Genomic DNA, 20615 nt, shown 5'->3' with positions numbered 1-20615 from the left:
CCTAGTTGCAACAATCTAGAGGAAATTTTGATGATCATATATAAATTTAAATAAAGCTTCCCAGTTAAATCTCACACGGCTTACACTAGCAGATAAATTGAGATCCGAGGCATATAACTTATCTTTTCTAATCACGCCATCACACTGTATCGCCTCTCGGCGAGTCGGCATGGTTACGTGGAAGGCATGGCTATCGCCGGCGGTTCAGTCATCCTTCGACACGGAGCTTGTGTGAGTCAAAGCGCCGCCACGCACACATAGGAGATGGATATCAAGTGCCGTGCTGCTACTGTAGGGGACGATCTATTCTCTCAACTCTCAGCTTCTGTAACCTTTGAACATTCCGGGTATGTCCCCTTTATAAAAGATCCGCTTGACCTGGCTGAAAATTAGGAGAACATCTGAAAATGAAACAATTAAGCGCACAATTTTCGGCTGGCAAATTAAGGAACAAATCACTAGCGATTTTCCCCATAACTACTCCCAATTAATCGCATGCAATAACAAATTACTCCTCAATCGTAGCTGGAAGGAAATCCTGGGAAACGGTAATACCATTTAGTTTTCGCGTAGGAGGTAGGCGATACTTTGGGATTTGATCAGGGAGCTAATCCCATACAAGACGAGAACACGTATGTGGGGCCCCTTGGCATCAGGGGGCCCGGGGCGACCGCCCCGATCGCCCCCCTCCCCCCCCCCTCAGGGCCAGGCCTGCCAAGCATCCGTCGTCCGTCGTGAAGTCGGTAGGAATTTCGACTACGCCGGTCGACTTTCGCAGGGAAGGCGTGTGCGGCGTGCAAGTAATGTTAATACATAAGTTTACATAGGTTTACAAAGAGGTGGATTTTGATTAAAGATTATAAGGGAAATGAGGACCTCATTCCCTTAAAAATCTGGTTAGTTAGAAAGAAAGAATCCTAATCAACATGTAATAATTGGTTATATGTCTAGCAGGCCAGCAATCCACGTGCGCAGCCGATAGGAACGCCACCCGCTATGGCACACGGCGGTCTGTAGGAGGCCCAAAACCCGGCACGGTGTAAAGTGCCTCAGGCGCTTTTTTGCAAAACAACAATAATAGGAAAGTCACTGAGACGCTTTTTCGAAAAAAAAACAGAAAAGTCAGTGAGACGAAAGACAGATTGATGAGGTGTTTGCATGCCACGCTTCGCTTTATATAGTGAAGGGGCGGAGGGGGGGGTGTTAACGGAGATGCTTACTTAGCTTGGTCGTTTTCGTATAGAAAAGTCCGACGTCGGCAAGCATCCGCCGCCCGTCGTGAAGTCGGTAGGAATTTCGCGGCGGGCCGAGCAATTCACGTGCGCAGCCGATAAGAACGCCACCCGCTATGGCACGCAGCGGTCCGTGGGAGGCCCAAAACCCGGCAAGTGTAAAGTGCCTGAGGCGCTTTTTCGTAAAAACAAAAAAACAGAAAAGTCCCTGAGGCGCTTTTTCGCAAAAAAAAACATAAAAGTCCCTGCGGCGATGGTGGGGAACTTTCTTGCGGGCGCGTGATACTTTTGTCCGCTCCGTACTTTGTGGGGGCCGTCTGTCATCCTCGTGCTGACGCAACCCGCGTGCGCGTAGCTTTTCTAACTCGCGCTGTCCGGTGGTCCGTCCCGCGCATGCTCCGAAACCTGCACGGACAGATGCGTTTGGATCGAGCGTTCGCCCTGCCCTAATTATTTTATAACAAGAAACGGTCACGAAGGTCCTAGACACTGCATTACACCACATAAGACAGGATTACAAAGCGGTTTACATCAAGACATCAAAGAAACATGATATATCAAACAAGTCCCCGTCTTTCATGAAGAGGACCCCAAACGAAAAGATGAGAAAGCAGTCCGGTCCTATGTTTAAATCAGTACTTTAGTAATCTATAGACACAAATTCATAGCCTCGGAGGATGAATATTATTATGTGTTAAAAAATCCTAGATTTTTCTTTTTTGCACAACCCTCATTTCAATGTATTTCGTCCTGAAAATTTACGCACTTGTGCATTATGCCTCCTTGTATATCTATTGTTTTTTTCCGAATTTTTTAAAATGTAAATATACTAATTTGTATGAATTTTGAATTTTTCAGAAACCAACTTCATTGGACTTCTTCCCCCAAAAGGAATTTTCGATTGCAGCATTGATATGTACTCCGTTCATATTAAAATAGTTGTCAAATGCTTGTCGTGATTTTAGTTCGACCTAAAACCACCACAAATATTTTGAAACAGAGGGAGTATTTATTATTTAGCAGTCGCACCTAGGTCATCTCCGGAAAACAACACAAACCGACTAGATATAGAAAAATAATTGTTACCAAATCCCCTTCTTAACTAATGGTCTTTGGTAAGAATGCTTTTTTTGACCATGAAAAAAATTAAAAACATAAAATTATGAAGGAATCTTAGTTTCCACAAGAGTTTCTCGGTAAAACCACAAGCACAATTAACCAATATTTGCACAGGGATCTCATTGTAAAATTGCTATCAGCAGTTAGCATCCATTCGATCTTATCATTACCATACCATCATTATCTCCTCACATCGTAGTTTGAGACTATTTCAAATCTTAAGCGATTCTCAAAAAAGGATTTATTCTTAAGATAGAACCATTTCGTCCTTTAACAATGGCTTAATCAACTAAGATATTATGATAAAAAATTGCTATAAATCCTATGGTAGAAAAAAATTGAGTGGCTTATCACCAACCCAACAATATTTCCAAGACATAGTGTTGTTTCCATTACCTAACACCCTGTTGTAATGTTTAGAAAAAATGTATAAGCTTTTAACAAGCTAGCTAGTCCAAAAATAGTAATATCACACCTTAGATTTAATCAAATAAATACACTTGTTATTTAAATATTCATTCAACAACACATCTTGTCACAATCGAAATTCATTTCTAATTTCCAGAAATAATTGGCCTGTAGTGCTTTATTCATATGTTTCAAATTGAATATATCTAGGCCATCCTGGTCTTTGGTTTTGTAGCAAGTTTTCTAGTTTACTGTCCGTAACCGTGCTAGGCCAAATGAAAGCATCTTCAAGGGCCACGAAATAGAGGAGGGCATTGAGTTTTGTATTGACTTTATTCCTGACATTAAGCCGATTGGTGTTCCTCAATCGCGGCATGAGGGAAAACTGAGTGGAAAAGGCATGCTAGGACCAAACTCAATAATATGTAGGAACGGACATTCTTGGGCGCAAGCACACTACACAGTTATACAAAAATACCTTGGTGGCCCCGTACATCAATGAACATGAGAATATTCTATGCTCCAAACACATGGAGTAGTCTGACGACTCGATTACACGTGAACACATGGGGACTTTTTGTGGTTGGTTGCAAACACATCTCATGAGTAACAACACTGTTGGAGATGACGTGTACTTGTTGGCCAGGACACCATCTTTGAGTGTATTGACTTTCCAAGGGCATTGATATAAATGGGAATACATTTTACATGACCGCCCAAGATAAAAAAAGCATCAACCAAAATAATGGTGTCTGCTCGGAGTTTTTGGGTACCCCGATCAGTTTGGGTAGCAAGGATGTTACGATGAAAGAGACGCTCAACATGTTGTTGAAAGATGTGAAACTTTTCAGAAACGTCAGATTTTTTTGAGTAAGTAGATCCAGTTGAACTTGCTACCAACAGAAACGGGTCCAGGACCCCACACATCGCCTTTGATTCGCTACTAGGCTAGGCTTGTCAACTGCTACGAACCGGCACTGGGATGAACTTGACGGCCCAACCAACGGGCCACGACACGGTGGCGATGGCGAGGCAGACGCCCCATTGCCCCAAGCCGAGCTTCGTGGTACCAACGAACTTCGTGAGCACCTCCACCGTCACCACCTGCAGCACGAGCGCCAGGGCGACGATGAGGAGGAACATCCTATTCTTGAGCACCCCGGCAAGGACGTTGTCCCTCATGTTGAACTCGTTGAACACCTGGAAGAGCATGAAGACATTGAAGATCATGGTGGCACTGGCTTGGTCATCGTTGCCAAGGAATTGGAGCCCCAGCAGCACGGCGATCTGAAACATTGCCTGCGCGGCCATGATGTAACACATGGCATTGTTGATGAGCCGTGTCGTGCGGGAAATGGGTGGGGATTCCATGAGCGCGTCGGTGGGCTTGTCAGTGGATAGCGCCAGCGTGCTCATGACGCCCATCACCAGGTTCACCCACATGATTTGCACGGTGGTCAGTGGAACGTTACCCATGGTGACCGCCGACATGAAGTTGACGATGATTGCGACGGCGTTGACGATGATGTGGAACTGGATGAACTTCTGGAAGTTGTGATAGGCACAGCGTCCCCACCGGGTAGCCTTCACCACTACGTCGAACTTGCCGTTGAGGAAGATGGTGTCCGTGGAGACATCGGTGCCATGGACGTCCATGCACAGCACCACGTCGGCCTCCTTGAGAGCCGCCGCATCATTGATGCCCTCGCCGGCGGTCACGGCCACCACGTGGCCCTTGTGCTTCAGCCGCTTCACCAGCAACAGCTTGTCTTGGGGCCGGGAACTCGCCATGACACGGATCTTGTCCACCATCTGGAGTTGTCGTGTCACTGACATGGCCCGGAACTGGTGTCCCTCGATGACGACTCCGTCGGGGTCATTGCTCGAAATGATGCCGCACTCCTTGGCGATAGTAAGGGCCATGAGGATGTTATCGCCGGTGAGCATCTTCACGGCCATGCTTGCCTTTGTGCAATCTTCAATGGTGGCATTGACCTCTGGTCGGCAAGTGTCTTTCAAGCCGACTATACCTAACAATGTCAGTTCCTCCAGGTGATGAACCTTTGATTGCTCAGTGTCGTCAACCTTTTTATAAGCAAAGCCGAGGCACCGGAGGCCGCTTGCCACCATATCGCGGATCACCTTCTCAAGCTTGTTCCGCTGCTCCACACCGAGTTCACGCACCGTTGCATCCGTGTCCATGTACATGGAGCACATGGCAAGGAGCACCTCCGCGCCGCCTTTCCAGTGCGCGACCAACAAACGTGTGGCCTTGTCCCTGATTATTGCACGGCTGGGGCTGGGCTTCTCGTCGGAGTTGAAAGCCTCCACATGTACTACCTTGCAGCTCCTCTTCAAGGCGGCAGCATCCATGGAGAGGTCCGCCGTGGCCCATGACAGAAGTGCCTTCTCCACCGGGCTGCCCGATATCTCCGGTTGGGATACATTGTCCGGCTTGTACACGCTTCCGGTGGTGTTGAGCCCGACGCCCTGGCACAGCAGGCCAACGACGCTGCTAGATATCGCCGTGGGGGTTCTAGGTCGGGCAGTGCCGACCCAGAACTCGGTCACCTCCATCCTGTTGAGGGTGAGCATTCCGGTCATGTCGGTGCAGATGACCGTGACCGACGCCGACAAACTGTGCACCAGCGCCTTATCCTTCACCATCATCTTCATGGCAAAGGTGGCCATGAGAGACACCGCAATCGGCACGCCCTTTTCAATCAACAGCGGCTTTCCCGTGCTACTGTTGGTGAAATGGCGAACGAGGAGCACGGTGAAGGCGACAAGCGCGACGGCGACGGTAGCCTTGCCGATGGTTGAAATGAGACTCTCGAGGCGCTCCTCTAGCGGCGCCGGGCGAGTGTTCAATTTCAACGTTGAGAGGATGCTCCAAGCCGTGGTGTTGGTGCCGACGGCGGTGACGAGCATGGAGCCGTGGCCGTTGACGACCTTCACGCCGGAGGCGAGGAAGGGGTTCGTCCCGGCGTCGATGTCGATAGGGCCGGGATGTCCCGTCAAACTCGACTCGTCCACCTGGAAGCCGTGGCCGTCTAGGAACACCCCGTCCGCTGGAACGACGTCGCCGGTCTTGAGTATGAGCACGTCGCCGACGACGACGTCAAATACGGAGATCTCCTGTCTCCTGGCGGCGCGGACGACGGTGACGACAAGGTTGGCGGACTCGGTGGCGAGCTTGTGGTCCCTCTTGGCCTGGGCGTGGCTGATGACCGCGGTGACGCCGAAGACGACGAATGCGGCAAGGAAGATGGTGGCACCGTCGTACCACCCGTCCTTGACGCCATGCTCCATGATGCCTAAGCCGAGGGAGACGGCGGCACTGGCGAGTAGCGCGACGACGGAGACGTGGCCGAGCGCGTCCAAGACGTGGCGGAAGAAGGTCCTGGGCCTGGGCTTGGGGCACGTATTGTCGCCGAACTCCTTCTTGCGCCAGCTCAACGTCATGTCCTCGTCCCTGATGCCCCGCTTCGGGTGGGAAGTGAGCTTGGCCGCGATGCCGGTGCTTCCGCCGAGGCGGCGAAAGCAGTCATGGCACTTATCCTTGACGAGGCCCCTGATGGAGGAGGAGACTGCAGCAGCATCAGCATCAGCTTCAGCGTGAGAGTGACCTTCGTCCTCGTGGGGCATGTACATGTCCTCGTGAGATGCTTACTTAGCTTGGTCATTTTCGTATAGAAAAGTCCGACGTCGGCGAAGCATCAGGGCCGGTCCTGAGAATTCGGGGGCTCGGGACGGAACTAGAATCCAGGGGCCCGGGCGTAGAGCATAAAATCATATACAAAAAATGATCTTTTATTCTTCGCTGAAGGCAATATGTTAATTTTTATTATATACAAGTCTCTTCTTTGGATTGTTTTGATGATAAAAATATCGGACCTAATAGTTTATTCACTGATAATCATGGTATTTTAGCAGATAGTCACTCACGTTTATATGATTGATGTTAATGTAAATATCATATTATGTAAAATCCTTGTTTTCCAAATTTATATTACTTTTTTTCCTCCACAACAACTTCCGGTAAGTTATCAAATACGAAAATTATAACCCCAATAACATCTATCCACAAACATTATCTAATGAATATATTATTAATCCCATCAAAAACTGAATAGATTAATAATGGCCTAGTTGCAACAATCTAGAGGAAATTTTGATGATCATATATAAATTTAAATAAAGCTTCCCAGTTAAATCTCACACGGCTTACACTAGCAGATAAATTGAGATCCGAGGCATATAACTTATCTTTTCTAATCACGCCATCACACTGTATCGCCTCTCGGCGAGTCGGCATGGTTACGTGGAAGGCATGGCTATCGCCGGCGGTTCAGTCATCCTTCGACACGGAGCTTGTGTGAGTCAAAGCGCCGCCACGCACACATAGGAGATGGATATCAAGTGCCGTGCTGCTACTGTAGGGGACGATCTATTCTCTCAACTCTCAGCTTCTGTAACCTTTGAACATTCCGGGTATGTCCCCTTTATAAAAGATCCGCTTGACCTGGCTGAAAATTAGGAGAACATCTGAAAATGAAACAATTAAGCGCACAATTTTCGGCTGGCAAATTAAGGAACAAATCACTAGCGATTTTCCCCATAACTACTCCCAATTAATCGCATGCAATAACAAATTACTCCTCAATCGTAGCTGGAAGGAAATCCTGGGAAACGGTAATACCATTTAGTTTTCGCGTAGGAGGTAGGCGATACTTTGGGATTTGATCAGGGAGCTAATCCCATACAAGACGAGAACACGTATGTGGGGCCCCTTGGCATCAGGGGGCCCGGGGCGACCGCCCCGATCGCCCCCCTCCCCCCCCCCTCAGGGCCAGGCCTGCCAAGCATCCGTCGTCCGTCGTGAAGTCGGTAGGAATTTCGACTACGCCGGTCGACTTTCGCAGGGAAGGCGTGTGCGGCGTGCAAGTAATGTTAATACATAAGTTTACATAGGTTTACAAAGAGGTGGATTTTGATTAAAGGTTATAAGGGAAATGAGGACCTCATTCCCTTAAAAATCTGGTTAGTTAGAAAGAAAGAATCCTAATCAACATGTAATAATTGGTTATATGTCTAGCAGGCCAGCAATCCACGTGCGCAGCCGATAGGAACGCCACCCGCTATGGCACACGGCGGTCTGTAGGAGGCCCAAAACCCGGCACGTGTAAAGTGCCTCAGGCGCTTTTTTGCAAAACAACAATAATAGGAAAGTCACTGAGACGCTTTTTCGAAAAAAAAAACAGAAAAGTCAGTGAGACGAAAGACAGATTGATGAGGTGTTTGCATGCCACGCTTCGCTTTATATAGTGAAGGGGCGGAGGGGGGGGGGTGTTAACGGAGATGCTTACTTAGCTTGGTCGTTTTCGTATAGAAAAGTCCGACGTCGGCAAGCATCCGCCGCCCGTCGTGAAGTCGGTAGGAATTTCGCGGCGGGCCGAGCAATTCACGTGCGCAGCCGATAAGAACGCCACCCGCTATGGCACGCAGCGGTCCGTGGGAGGCCCAAAACCCGGCAAGTGTAAAGTGCCTGAGGCGCTTTTTCGTAAAAACAAAAAAACAGAAAAGTCCCTGAGGCGCTTTTTCGCAAAAAAGAACATAAAAGTCCCTGCGGCGATGGTGGGGAACTTTCTTGCGGGCGCGTGATACTTTTGTCCGCTCCGTACTTTGTGGGGGCCGTCTGTCATCCTCGTGCTGACGCAACCCGCGTGCGCGTAGCTTTTCTAACTCGCGCTGTCCGGTGGTCCGTCCCGCGCATGCTCCGAAACCTGCACGGACAGATGCGTTTGGATCGAGCGTTCGCCCTGCCCTAATTATTTTATAACAAGAAACGGTCACGAAGGTCCTAGACACTGCATTACACCACATAAGACAGGATTACAAAGCGGTTTACATCAAGACATCAAAGAAACATGATATATCAAACAAGTCCCCGTCTTTCATGAAGAGGACCCCAAACGAAAAGATGAGAAAGCAGTCCGGTCCTATGTTTAAATCAGTACTTTAGTAATCTATAGACACAAATTCATAGCCTCGGAGGATGAATATTATTATGTGTTAAAAAATCCTAGATTTTTCTTTTTTGCACAACCCTCATTTCAATGTATTTCGTCCTGAAAATTTACGCACTTGTGCATTATGCCTCCTTGTATATCTATTGTTTTTTTCCGAATTTTTTAAAATGTAAATATACTAATTTGTATGAATTTTGAATTTTTCAGAAACCAACTTCATTGGACTTCTTCCCCCAAAAGGAATTTTCGATTGCAGCATTGATATGTACTCCGTTCATATTAAAATAGTTGTCAAATGCTTGTCGTGATTTTAGTTCGACCTAAAACCACCACAAATATTTTGAAACAGAGGGAGTATTTATTATTTAGCAGTCGCACCTAGGTCATCTCCGGAAAACAACACAAACCGACTAGATATAGAAAAATAATTGTTACCAAATCCCCTTCTTAACTAATGGTCTTTGGTAAGAATGCTTTTTTTGACCATGAAAAAAATTAAAAACATAAAATTATGAAGGAATCTTAGTTTCCACAAGAGTTTCTCGGTAAAACCACAAGCACAATTAACCAATATTTGCACAGGGATCTCATTGTAAAATTGCTATCAGCAGTTAGCATCCATTCGATCTTATCATTACCATACCATCATTATCTCCTCACATCGTAGTTTGAGACTATTTCAAATCTTAAGCGATTCTCAAAAAAGGATTTATTCTTAAGATAGAACCATTTCGTCCTTTAACAATGGCTTAATCAACTAAGATATTATGATAAAAAATTGCTATAAATCCTATGGTAGAAAAAAATTGAGTGGCTTATCACCAACCCAACAATATTTCCAAGACATAGTGTTGTTTCCATTACCTAACACCCTGTTGTAATGTTTAGAAAAAATGTATAAGCTTTTAACAAGCTAGCTAGTCCAAAAATAGTAATATCACACCTTAGATTTAATCAAATAAATACACTTGTTATTTAAATATTCATTCAACAACACATCTTGTCACAATCGAAATTCATTTCTAATTTCCAGAAATAATTGGCCTGTAGTGCTTTATTCATATGTTTCAAATTGAATATATCTAGGCCATCCTGGTCTTTGGTTTTGTAGCAAGTTTTCTAGTTTACTGTCCGTAACCGTGCTAGGCCAAATGAAAGCATCTTCAAGGGCCACGAAATAGAGGAGGGCATTGAGTTTTGTATTGACTTTATTCCTGACATTAAGCCGATTGGTGTTCCTCAATCGCGGCATGAGGGAAAACTGAGTGGAAAAGGCATGCTAGGACCAAACTCAATAATATGTAGGAACGGACATTCTTGGGCGCAAGCACACTACACAGTTATACAAAAATACCTTGGTGGCCCCGTACATCAATGAACATGAGAATATTCTATGCTCCAAACACATGGAGTAGTCTGACGACTCGATTACACGTGAACACATGGGGACTTTTTGTGGTTGGTTGCAAACACATCTCATGAGTAACAACACTGTTGGAGATGACGTGTACTTGTTGACCAGGACACCATCTTTGAGTGTATTGACTTTCCAAGGGCATTGATATAAATGGGAATACATTTTACATGACCGCCCAAGATAAAAAAAGCATCAACCAAAATAATGGTGTCTGCTCGGAGTTTTTGGGTACCCCGATCAGTTTGGGTAGCAAGGATGTTACGATGAAAGAGACGCTCAACATGTTGTTGAAAGATGTGAAACTTTTCAGAAACGTCAGATTTTTTTGAGTAAGTAGATCCAGTTGAACTTGCTACCAACAGAAACGGGTCCAGGACCCCACACATCGCCTTTGATTCGCTACTAGGCTAGGCTTGTCAACTGCTACGAACCGGCACTGGGATGAACTTGACGGCCCAACCAACGGGCCACGACACGGTGGCGATGGCGAGGCAGACGCCCCATTGCCCCAAGCCGAGCTTCGTGGTACCAACGAACTTCGTGAGCACCTCCACCGTCACCACCTGCAGCACGAGCGCCAGGGCGACGATGAGGAGGAACATCCTATTCTTGAGCACCCCGGCAAGGACGTTGTCCCTCATGTTGAACTCGTTGAACACCTGGAAGAGCATGAAGACATTGAAGATCATGGTGGCACTGGCTTGGTCATCGTTGCCAAGGAATTGGAGCCCCAGCAGCACGGCGATCTGAAACATTGCCTGCGCGGCCATGATGTAACACATGGCATTGTTGATGAGCCGTGTCGTGCGGGAAATGGGTGGGGATTCCATGAGCGCGTCGGTGGGCTTGTCAGTGGATAGCGCCAGCGTGCTCATGACGCCCATCACCAGGTTCACCCACATGATTTGCACGGTGGTCAGTGGAACGTTACCCATGGTGACCGCCGACATGAAGTTGACGATGATTGCGACGGCGTTGACGATGATGTGGAACTGGATGAACTTCTGGAAGTTGTGATAGGCACAGCGTCCCCACCGGGTAGCCTTCACCACTACGTCGAACTTGCCGTTGAGGAAGATGGTGTCCGTGGAGACATCGGTGCCATGGACGTCCATGCACAGCACCACGTCGGCCTCCTTGAGAGCCGCCGCATCATTGATGCCCTCGCCGGCGGTCACGGCCACCACGTGGCCCTTGTGCTTCAGCCGCTTCACCAGCAACAGCTTGTCTTGGGGCCGGGAACTCGCCATGACACGGATCTTGTCCACCATCTGGAGTTGTCGTGTCACTGACATGGCCCGGAACTGGTGTCCCTCGATGACGACTCCGTCGGGGTCATTGCTCGAAATGATGCCGCACTCCTTGGCGATAGTAAGGGCCATGAGGATGTTATCGCCGGTGAGCATCTTCACGGCCATGCTTGCCTTTGTGCAATCTTCAATGGTGGCATTGACCTCTGGTCGGCAAGTGTCTTTCAAGCCGACTATACCTAACAATGTCAGTTCCTCCAGGTGATGAACCTTTGATTGCTCAGTGTCGTCAACCTTTTTATAAGCAAAGCCGAGGCACCGGAGGCCGCTTGCCACCATATCGCGGATCACCTTCTCAAGCTTGTTCCGCTGCTCCACACCGAGTTCACGCACCGTTGCATCCGTGTCCATGTACATGGAGCACATGGCAAGGAGCACCTCCGCGCCGCCTTTCCAGTGCGCGACCAACAAACGTGTGGCCTTGTCCCTGATTATTGCACGGCTGGGGCTGGGCTTCTCGTCGGAGTTGAAAGCCTCCACATGTACTACCTTGCAGCTCCTCTTCAAGGCGGCAGCATCCATGGAGAGGTCCGCCGTGGCCCATGACAGAAGTGCCTTCTCCACCGGGCTGCCCGATATCTCCGGTTGGGATACATTGTCCGGCTTGTACACGCTTCCGGTGGTGTTGAGCCCGACGCCCTGGCACAGCAGGCCAACGACGCTGCTAGATATCGCCGTGGGGGTTCTAGGTCGGGCAGTGCCGACCCAGAACTCGGTCACCTCCATCCTGTTGAGGGTGAGCATTCCGGTCATGTCGGTGCAGATGACCGTGACCGACGCCGACAAACTGTGCACCAGCGCCTTATCCTTCACCATCATCTTCATGGCAAAGGTGGCCATGAGAGACACCGCAATCGGCACGCCCTTTTCAATCAACAGCGGCTTTCCCGTGCTACTGTTGGTGAAATGGCGAACGAGGAGCACGGTGAAGGCGACAAGCGCGACGGCGACGGTAGCCTTGCCGATGGTTGAAATGAGACTCTCGAGGCGCTCCTCTAGCGGCGCCGGGCGAGTGTTCAATTTCAACGTTGAGAGGATGCTCCAAGCCGTGGTGTTGGTGCCGACGGCGGTGACGAGCATGGAGCCGTGGCCGTTGACGACCTTCACGCCGGAGGCGAGGAAGGGGTTCGTCCCGGCGTCGATGTCGATAGGGCCGGGATGTCCCGTCAAACTCGACTCGTCCACCTGGAAGCCGTGGCCGTCTAGGAACACCCCGTCCGCTGGAACGACGTCGCCGGTCTTGAGTATGAGCACGTCGCCGACGACGACGTCAAATACGGAGATCTCCTGTCTCCTGGCGGCGCGGACGACGGTGACGACAAGGTTGGCGGACTCGGTGGCGAGCTTGTGGTCCCTCTTGGCCTGGGCGTGGCTGATGACCGCGGTGACGCCGAAGACGACGAATGCGGCGAGGAAGATGGTGGCACCGTCGTACCACCCGTCCTTGACGCCATGCTCCATGATGCCTAAGCCGAGGGAGACGGCGGCACTGGCGAGTAGCGCGACGACGGAGACGTGGCCGAGCGCGTCCAAGACGTGGCGGAAGAAGGTCCTGGGCCTGGGCTTGGGGCACGTATTGTCGCCGAACTCCTTCTTGCGCCAGCTCAACGTCATGTCCTCGTCCCTGATGCCCCGCTTCGGGTGGGAAGTGAGCTTGGCCGCGATGCCGGTGCTTCCGCCGAGGCGGCGAAAGCAGTCATGGCACTTATCCTTGACGAGGCCCCTGATGGAGGAGGAGACTGCAGCAGCATCAGCATCAGCTTCAGCGTGAGAGTGACCTTCGTCCTCGTGGGGCATGTACATGTCCTCGTGAGATGCTTACTTAGCTTGGTCATTTTCGTATAGAAAAGTCCGACGTCGGCGAAGCATCAGGGCCGGTCCTGAGAATTCGGGAGCTCGGGACGGAACTAGAATCCAGGGGCCCGGGCGTAGAGCATAAAATCATATACAAAAAATGATCTTTTATTCTTCGCTGAAGGCAATATGTTAATTTTTATTATATACAAGTCTCTTCTTTGGATTGTTTTGATGATAAAAATATCGGACCTAATAGTTTATTCACTGATAATCATGGTATTTTAGCAGATAGTCACTCACGTTTATATGATTGATGTTAATGTAAATATCATATTATGTAAAATCCTTGTTTTCCAAATTTATATTACTTTTTTTCCTCCACAACAACTTCCGGTAAGTTATCAAATACGAAAATTATAACCCCAATAACATCTATCCACAAACATTATCTAATGAATATATTATTAATCCCATCAAAAACTGAATAGATTAATAATGGCCTAGTTGCAACAATCTAGAGGAAATTTTGATGATCATATATAAATTTAAATAAAGCTTCCCAGTTAAATCTCACACGGCTTACACTAGCAGATAAATTGAGATCCGAGGCATATAACTTATCTTTTCTAATCACGCCATCACACTGTATCGCCTCTCGGCGAGTCGGCATGGTTACGTGGAAGGCATGGCTATCGCCGGCGGTTCAGTCATCCTTCGACACGGAGCTTGTGTGAGTCAAAGCGCCGCCACGCACACATAGGAGATGGATATCAAGTGCCGTGCTGCTACTGTAGGGGACGATCTATTCTCTCAACTCTCAGCTTCTGTAACCTTTGAACATTCCGGGTATGTCCCCTTTATAAAAGATCCGCTTGACCTGGCTGAAAATTAGGAGAACATCTGAAAATGAAACAATTAAGCGCACAATTTTCGGCTGGCAAATTAAGGAACAAATCACTAGCGATTTTCCCCATAACTACTCCCAATTAATCGCATGCAATAACAAATTACTCCTCAATCGTAGCTGGAAGGAAATCCTGGGAAACGGTAATACCATTTAGTTTTCGCGTAGGAGGTAGGCGATACTTTGGGATTTGATCAGGGAGCTAATCCCATACAAGACGAGAACACGTATGTGGGGCCCCTTGGCATCAGGGGGCCCGGGGCGACCGCCCCGATCGCCCCCCTCCCCCCCCCCCCTCAGGGCCAGGCCTGCCAAGCATCCGTCGTCCGTCGTGAAGTCGGTAGGAATTTCGACTACGCCGGTCGACTTTCGCAGGGAAGGCGTGTGCGGCGTGCAAGTAATGTTAATACATAAGTTTACATAGGTTTACAAAGAGGTGGATTTTGATTAAAGATTATAAGGGAAATGAGGACCTCATTCCCTTAAAAATCTGGTTAGTTAGAAAGAAAGAATCCTAATCAACATGTAATAATTGGTTATATGTCTAGCAGGCCAGCAATCCACGTGCGCAGCCGATAGGAACGCCACCCGCTATGGCACACGGCGGTCTGTAGGAGGCCCAAAACCCGGCACGTGTAAAGTGCCTCAGGCGCTTTTTTGCAAAACAACAATAATAGGAAAGTCACTGAGACGCTTTTTCGAAAAAAAAAACAGAAAAGTCAGTGAGACGAAAGACAGATTGATGAGGTGTTTGCATGCCACGCTTCGCTTTATATAGTGAAGGGGCGGAGGGGGGGGGGTGTTAACGGAGATGCTTACTTAGCTTGGTCGTTTTCGTATAGAAAAGTCCGACGTCGGCAAGCATCCGCCGCCCGTCGTGAAGTCGGTAGGAATTTCGCGGCGGGCCGAGCAATTCACGTGCGCAGCCGATAAGAACGCCACCCGCTATGGCACGCAGCGGTCCGTGGGAGGCCCAAAACCCGGCACGTGTAAAGTGCCTGAGGCGCTTTTTCGTAAAAACAAAAAAACAGAAAAGTCCCTGAGGCGCTTTTTCGCAAAAAAGAACATAAAAGTCCCTGCGGCGATGGTGGGGAACTTTCTTGCGGGCGCGTGATACTTTTGTCCGCTCCGTACTTTGTGGGGGCCGTCTGTCATCCTCGTGCTGACGCAACTCGCGTGCGCGTAGCTTTTCTAACTCGCGCTGTCCGGTGGTCCGTCCCGCGCATGCTCCGAAACCTGCACGGACAGATGCGTTTGGATCGAGCGTTCGCCCTGCCCTAATTATTTTATAACAAGAAACGGTCACGAAGGTCCTAGACACTGCATTACACCACATAAGACAGGATTACAAAGCGGTTTACATCAAGACATCAAAGAAACATGATATATCAAACAAGTCCCCGTCTTTCATGAAGAGGACCCCAAACGAAAAGATGAGAAAGCAGTCCGGTCCTATGTTTAAATCAGTACTTTAGTAATCTATAGACACAAATTCATAGCCTCGGAGGATGAATATTATTATGTGTTAAAAAATCCTAGATTTTTCTTTTTTGCACAACCCTCATTTCAATGTATTTCGTCCTGAAAATTTACGCACTTGTGCATTATGCCTCCTTGTATATCTATTGTTTTTTTCCGAATTTTTTAAAATGTAAATATACTAATTTGTATGAATTTTGAATTTTTCAGAAACCAACTTCATTGGACTTCTTCCCCCAAAAGGAATTTTCGATTGCAGCATTGATATGTACTCCGTTCATATTAAAATAGTTGTCAAATGCTTGTCGTGATTTTAGTTCGACCTAAAACCACCACAAATATTTTGAAACAGAGGGAGTATTTATTATTTAGCAGTCGCACCTAGGTCATCTCCGGAAAACAACACAAACCGACTAGATATAGAAAAATAATTGTTACCAAATCCCCTTCTTAACTAATGGTCTTTGGTAAGAATGCTTTTTTTGACCATGAAAAAAATTAAAAACATAAAATTATGAAGGAATCTTAGTTTCCACAAGAGTTTCTCGGTAAAACCACAAGCACAATTAACCAATATTTGCACAGGGATCTCATTGTAAAATTGCTATCAGCAGTTAGCATCCATTCGATCTTATCATTACCATACCATCATTATCTCCTCACATCGTAGTTTGAGACTATTTCAAATCTTAAGCGATTCTCAAAAAAGGATTTATTCTTAAGATAGAACCATTTCGTCCTTTAACAATGGCTTAATCAACTAAGATATTATGATAAAAAATTGCTATAAATCCTATGGTAGAAAAAAATTGAGTGGCTTATCACCAACCCAACAATATTTCCAAGACATAGTGTTGTTTCCATTACCTAACACCCTGTTGTAATGTTTAGAAAAAATGTATAAGCTTTTAACAAGCTAGCTAGTCCAAAAATAGTAATATCACACCTTAGATTTAATCAAATAAATACACTTGTTATTTAAATATTCATTCAACAACACATCTTGTCACAATCGAAATTCATTTCTAATTTCCAGAAATAATTGGCCTGTAGTGCTTTATTCATATGTTTCAAATTGAATATATCTAGGCCATCCTGGTCTTTGGTTTTGTAGCAAGTTTTCTAGTTTACTGTCCGTAACCGTGCTAGGCCAAATGAAAGCATCTTCAAGGGCCACGAAATAGAGGAGGGCATTGAGTTTTGTATTGACTTTATTCCTGACATTAAGCCGATTGGTGTTCCTCAATCGCGGCATGAGGGAAAACTGAGTGGAAAAGGCATGCTAGGACCAAACTCAATAATATGTAGGAACGGACATTCTTGGGCGCAAGCACACTACACAGTTATACAAAAATACCTTGGTGGCCCCGTACATCAATGAACATGAGAATATTCTATGCTCCAAACACATGGAGTAGTCTGACGACTCGATTACACGTGAACACATGGGGACTTTTTGTGGTTGGTTGCAAACACATCTCATGAGTAACAACACTGTTGGAGATGACGTGTACTTGTTGGCCAGGACACCATCTTTGAGTGTATTGACTTTCCAAGGGCATTGATATAAATGGGAATACATTTTACATGACCGCCCAAGATAAAAAAAGCATCAACCAAAATAATGGTGTCTGCTCGGAGTTTTTGGGTACCCCGATCAGTTTGGGTAGCAAGGATGTTACGATGAAAGAGACGCTCAACATGTTGTTGAAAGATGTGAAACTTTTCAGAAACGTCAGATTTTTTTGAGTAAGTAGATCCAGTTGAACTTGCTACCAACAGAAACGGGTCCAGGACCCCACACATCGCCTTTGATTCGCTACTAGGCTAGGCTTGTCAACTGCTACGAACCGGCACTGGGATGAACTTGACGGCCCAACCAACGGGCCACGACACGGTGGCGATGGCGAGGCAGACGCCCCATTGCCCCAAGCCGAGCTTCGTGGTACCAACGAACTTCGTGAGCACCTCCACCGTCACCACCTGCAGCACGAGCGCCAGGGCGACGATGAGGAGGAACATCCTATTCTTGAGCACCCCGGCAAGGACGTTGTCCCTCATGTTGAACTCGTTGAACACCTGGAAGAGCATGAAGACATTGAAGATCATGGTGGCACTGGCTTGGTCATCGTTGCCAAGGAATTGGAGCCCCAGCAGCACGGCGATCTGAAACATTGCCTGCGCGGCCATGATGTAACACATGGCATTGTTGATGAGCCGTGTCGTGCGGGAAATGGGTGGGGATTCCATGAGCGCGTCGGTGGGCTTGTCAGTGGATAGCGCCAGCGTGCTCATGACGCCCATCACCAGGTTCACCCACATGATTTGCACGGTGGTCAGTGGAACGTTACCCATGGTGACCGCCGACATGAAGTTGACGATGATTGCGACGGCGTTGACGATGATGTGGAACTGGATGAACTTCTGGAAGTTGTGATAGGCACAGCGTCCCCACCGGGTAGCCTTCACCACTACGTCGAACTTGCCGTTGAGGAAGATGGTGTCCGTGGAGACATCGGTGCCATGGACGTCCATGCACAGCACCACGTCGGCCTCCTTGAGAGCCGCCGCATCATTGATGCCCTCGCCGGCGGTCACGGCCACCACGTGGCCCTTGTGCTTCAGCCGCTTCACCAGCAACAGCTTGTCTTGGGGCCGGGAACTCGCCATGACACGGATCTTGTCCACCATCTGGAGTTGTCGTGTCACTGACATGGCCCGGAACTGGTGTCCCTCGATGACGACTCCGTCGGGGTCATTGCTCGAAATGATGCCGCACTCCTTGGCGATAGTAAGGGCCATGAGGATGTTATCGCCGGTGAGCATCTTCACGGCCATGCTTGCCTTTGTGCAATCTTCAATGGTGGCATTGACCTCTGGTCGGCAAGTGTCTTTCAAGCCGACTATACCTAACAATGTCAGTTCCTCCAGGTGATGAACCTTTGATTGCTCAGTGTCGTCAACCTTTTTATAAGCAAAGCCGAGGCACCGGAGGCCGCTTGCCACCATATCGCGGATCACCTTCTCAAGCTTGTTCCGCTGCTCCACACCGAGTTCACGCACCGTTGCATCCGTGTCCATGTACATGGAGCACATGGCAAGGAGCACCTCCGCGCCGCCTTTCCAGTGCGCGACCAACAAACGTGTGGCCTTGTCCCTGATTATTGCACGGCTGGGGCTGGGCTTCTCGTCGGAGTTGAAAGCCTCCACATGTACTACCTTGCAGCTCCTCTTCAAGGCGGCAGCATCCATGGAGAGGTCCGCCGTGGCCCATGACAGAAGTGCCTTCTCCACCGGGCTGCCCGATATCTCCGGTTGGGATACATTGTCCGGCTTGTACACGCTTCCGGTGGTGTTGAGCCCGACGCCCTGGCACAGCAGGCCAACGACGCTGCTAGATATCGCCGTGGGGGTTCTAGGTCGGGCAGTGCCGACCCAGAACTCGGTCACCTCCATCCTGTTGAGGGTGAGCATTCCGGTCATGTCGGTGCAGATGACCGTGACCGACGCCGACAAACTGTGCACCAGCGCCTTATCCTTCACCATCATCTTCATGGCAAAGGTGGCCATGAGAGACACCGCAATCGGCACGCCCTTTTCAATCAACAGCGGCTTTCCCGTGCTACTGTTGGTGAAATGGCGAACGAGGAGCACGGTGAAGGCGACAAGCGCGACGGCGACGGTAGCCTTGCCGATGGTTGAAATGAGACTCTCGAGGCGCTCCTCTAGCGGCGCCGGGCGAGTGTTCAATTTCAACGTTGAGAGGATGCTCCAAGCCGTGGTGTTGGTGCCGACGGCGGTGACGAGCATGGAGCCGTGGCCGTTGACGACCTTCACGCCGGAGGCGAGGAAGGGGTTCGTCCCGGCGTCGATGTCGATAGGGCCGGGATGTCCCGTCAAACTCGACTCGTCCACCTGGAAGCCGTGGCCGTCTAGGAACACCCCGTCCGCTGGAACGACGTCGCCGGTCTTGAGTATGAGCACGTCGCCGACGACGACGTCAAATACGGAGATCTCCTGTCTCCTGGCGGCGCGGACGACGGTGACGACAAGGTTGGCGGACTCGGTGGCGAGCTTGTGGTCCCTCTTGGCCTGGGCGTGGCTGATGACCGCGGTGACGCCGAAGACGACGAATGCGGCGAGGAAGATGGTGGCACCGTCGTACCACCCGTCCTTGACGCCATGCTCCATGATGCCTAAGCCGAGGGAGACGGCGGCACTGGCGAGTAGCGCGACGACGGAGACGTGGCCGAGCGCGTCCAAGACGTGGCGGAAGAAGGTCCTGGGCCTGGGCTTGGGGCACGTATTGTCGCCGAACTCCTTCTTGCGCCAGCTCAACGTCATGTCCTCGTCCCTGATGCCCCGCTTCGGGTGGGAAGTGAGCTTGGCCGCGATGCCGGTGCTTCCGCCGAGGCGGCGAAAGCAGTCATGGCACTTATCCTTGACGAGGCCCCTGATGGAGGAGGAGACTGCAGCAGCATCAGCATCAGCTTCAGCGTGAGAGTGACCTTCGTCCTCGTGGGGCATGTACATGTCCTCGTGAGATGCTTACTTAGCTTGGTCATTTTCGTATAGAAAAGTCCGACGTCGGCGAAGCATCAGGGCCGGTCCTGAGAATTCGGGAGCTCGGGACGGAACTAGAATCCAGGGGCCCGGGCGTAGAGCATAAAATCATATACAAAAAATGATCTTTTATTCTTCGCTGAAGGCAATATGTTAATTTTTATTATATACAAGTCTCTTCTTTGGATTGTTTTGATGATAAAAATATCGGACCTAATAGTTTATTCACTGATAATCATGGTATTTTAGCAGATAGTCACTCACGTTTATATGATTGATGTTAATGTAAATATCATATTATGTAAAATCCTTGTTTTCCAAATTTATATTACTTTTTTTCCTCCACAACAACTT

The 20615-nt window shown here is 48.7% G+C and overlaps 3 protein-coding genes across 3 annotated transcripts; all 3 read right to left on the bottom strand.

Moving 5' to 3' along the window:
• Positions 1–3716: 3716 nt before the first annotated feature.
• Positions 3717–6413, bottom strand: LOC123441327 (calcium-transporting ATPase 7, plasma membrane-type-like). The gene has a single exon (XM_045117807.1). The coding sequence runs from the start codon at positions 6411–6413 to the stop codon at positions 3717–3719; it is 2697 nt and encodes an 898-aa protein (XP_044973742.1).
• Positions 6414–10624: 4211 nt separating this feature from the next.
• LOC123441326 (calcium-transporting ATPase 7, plasma membrane-type-like) lies at positions 10625–13321 on the bottom strand. The gene has a single exon (XM_045117806.1). It carries the CDS (start codon positions 13319–13321, stop codon positions 10625–10627), a length of 2697 nt encoding a protein of 898 aa, XP_044973741.1.
• A 4213-nt stretch (positions 13322–17534) lies between these two features.
• On the bottom strand, positions 17535–20231 carry LOC123441324 (calcium-transporting ATPase 7, plasma membrane-type-like). The gene has a single exon (XM_045117805.1). The coding sequence runs from the start codon at positions 20229–20231 to the stop codon at positions 17535–17537; it is 2697 nt and encodes an 898-aa protein (XP_044973740.1).
• Between the last annotated feature and the right edge of the window lie 384 nt (positions 20232–20615).

The sequence above is a fragment of the Hordeum vulgare genome, chromosome 3H (assembly GCF_904849725.1).
Source record: "Hordeum vulgare subsp. vulgare chromosome 3H, MorexV3_pseudomolecules_assembly, whole genome shotgun sequence".
NCBI classification, from domain to species: Eukaryota; Viridiplantae; Streptophyta; class Magnoliopsida; order Poales; family Poaceae; genus Hordeum; species Hordeum vulgare.
This window is presented reverse-complemented; position numbering and strand designations above follow the sequence as displayed.

Coding starts and splice junctions, on each gene's coding strand:
- LOC123441327 (XM_045117807.1), bottom strand. CDS start 6,413: ATGTACATGCCCCACGAGGACGAAGGTCACTCTCACGCTGAAGCTGAT.
- LOC123441326 (XM_045117806.1), bottom strand. CDS start 13,321: ATGTACATGCCCCACGAGGACGAAGGTCACTCTCACGCTGAAGCTGAT.
- LOC123441324 (XM_045117805.1), bottom strand. CDS start 20,231: ATGTACATGCCCCACGAGGACGAAGGTCACTCTCACGCTGAAGCTGAT.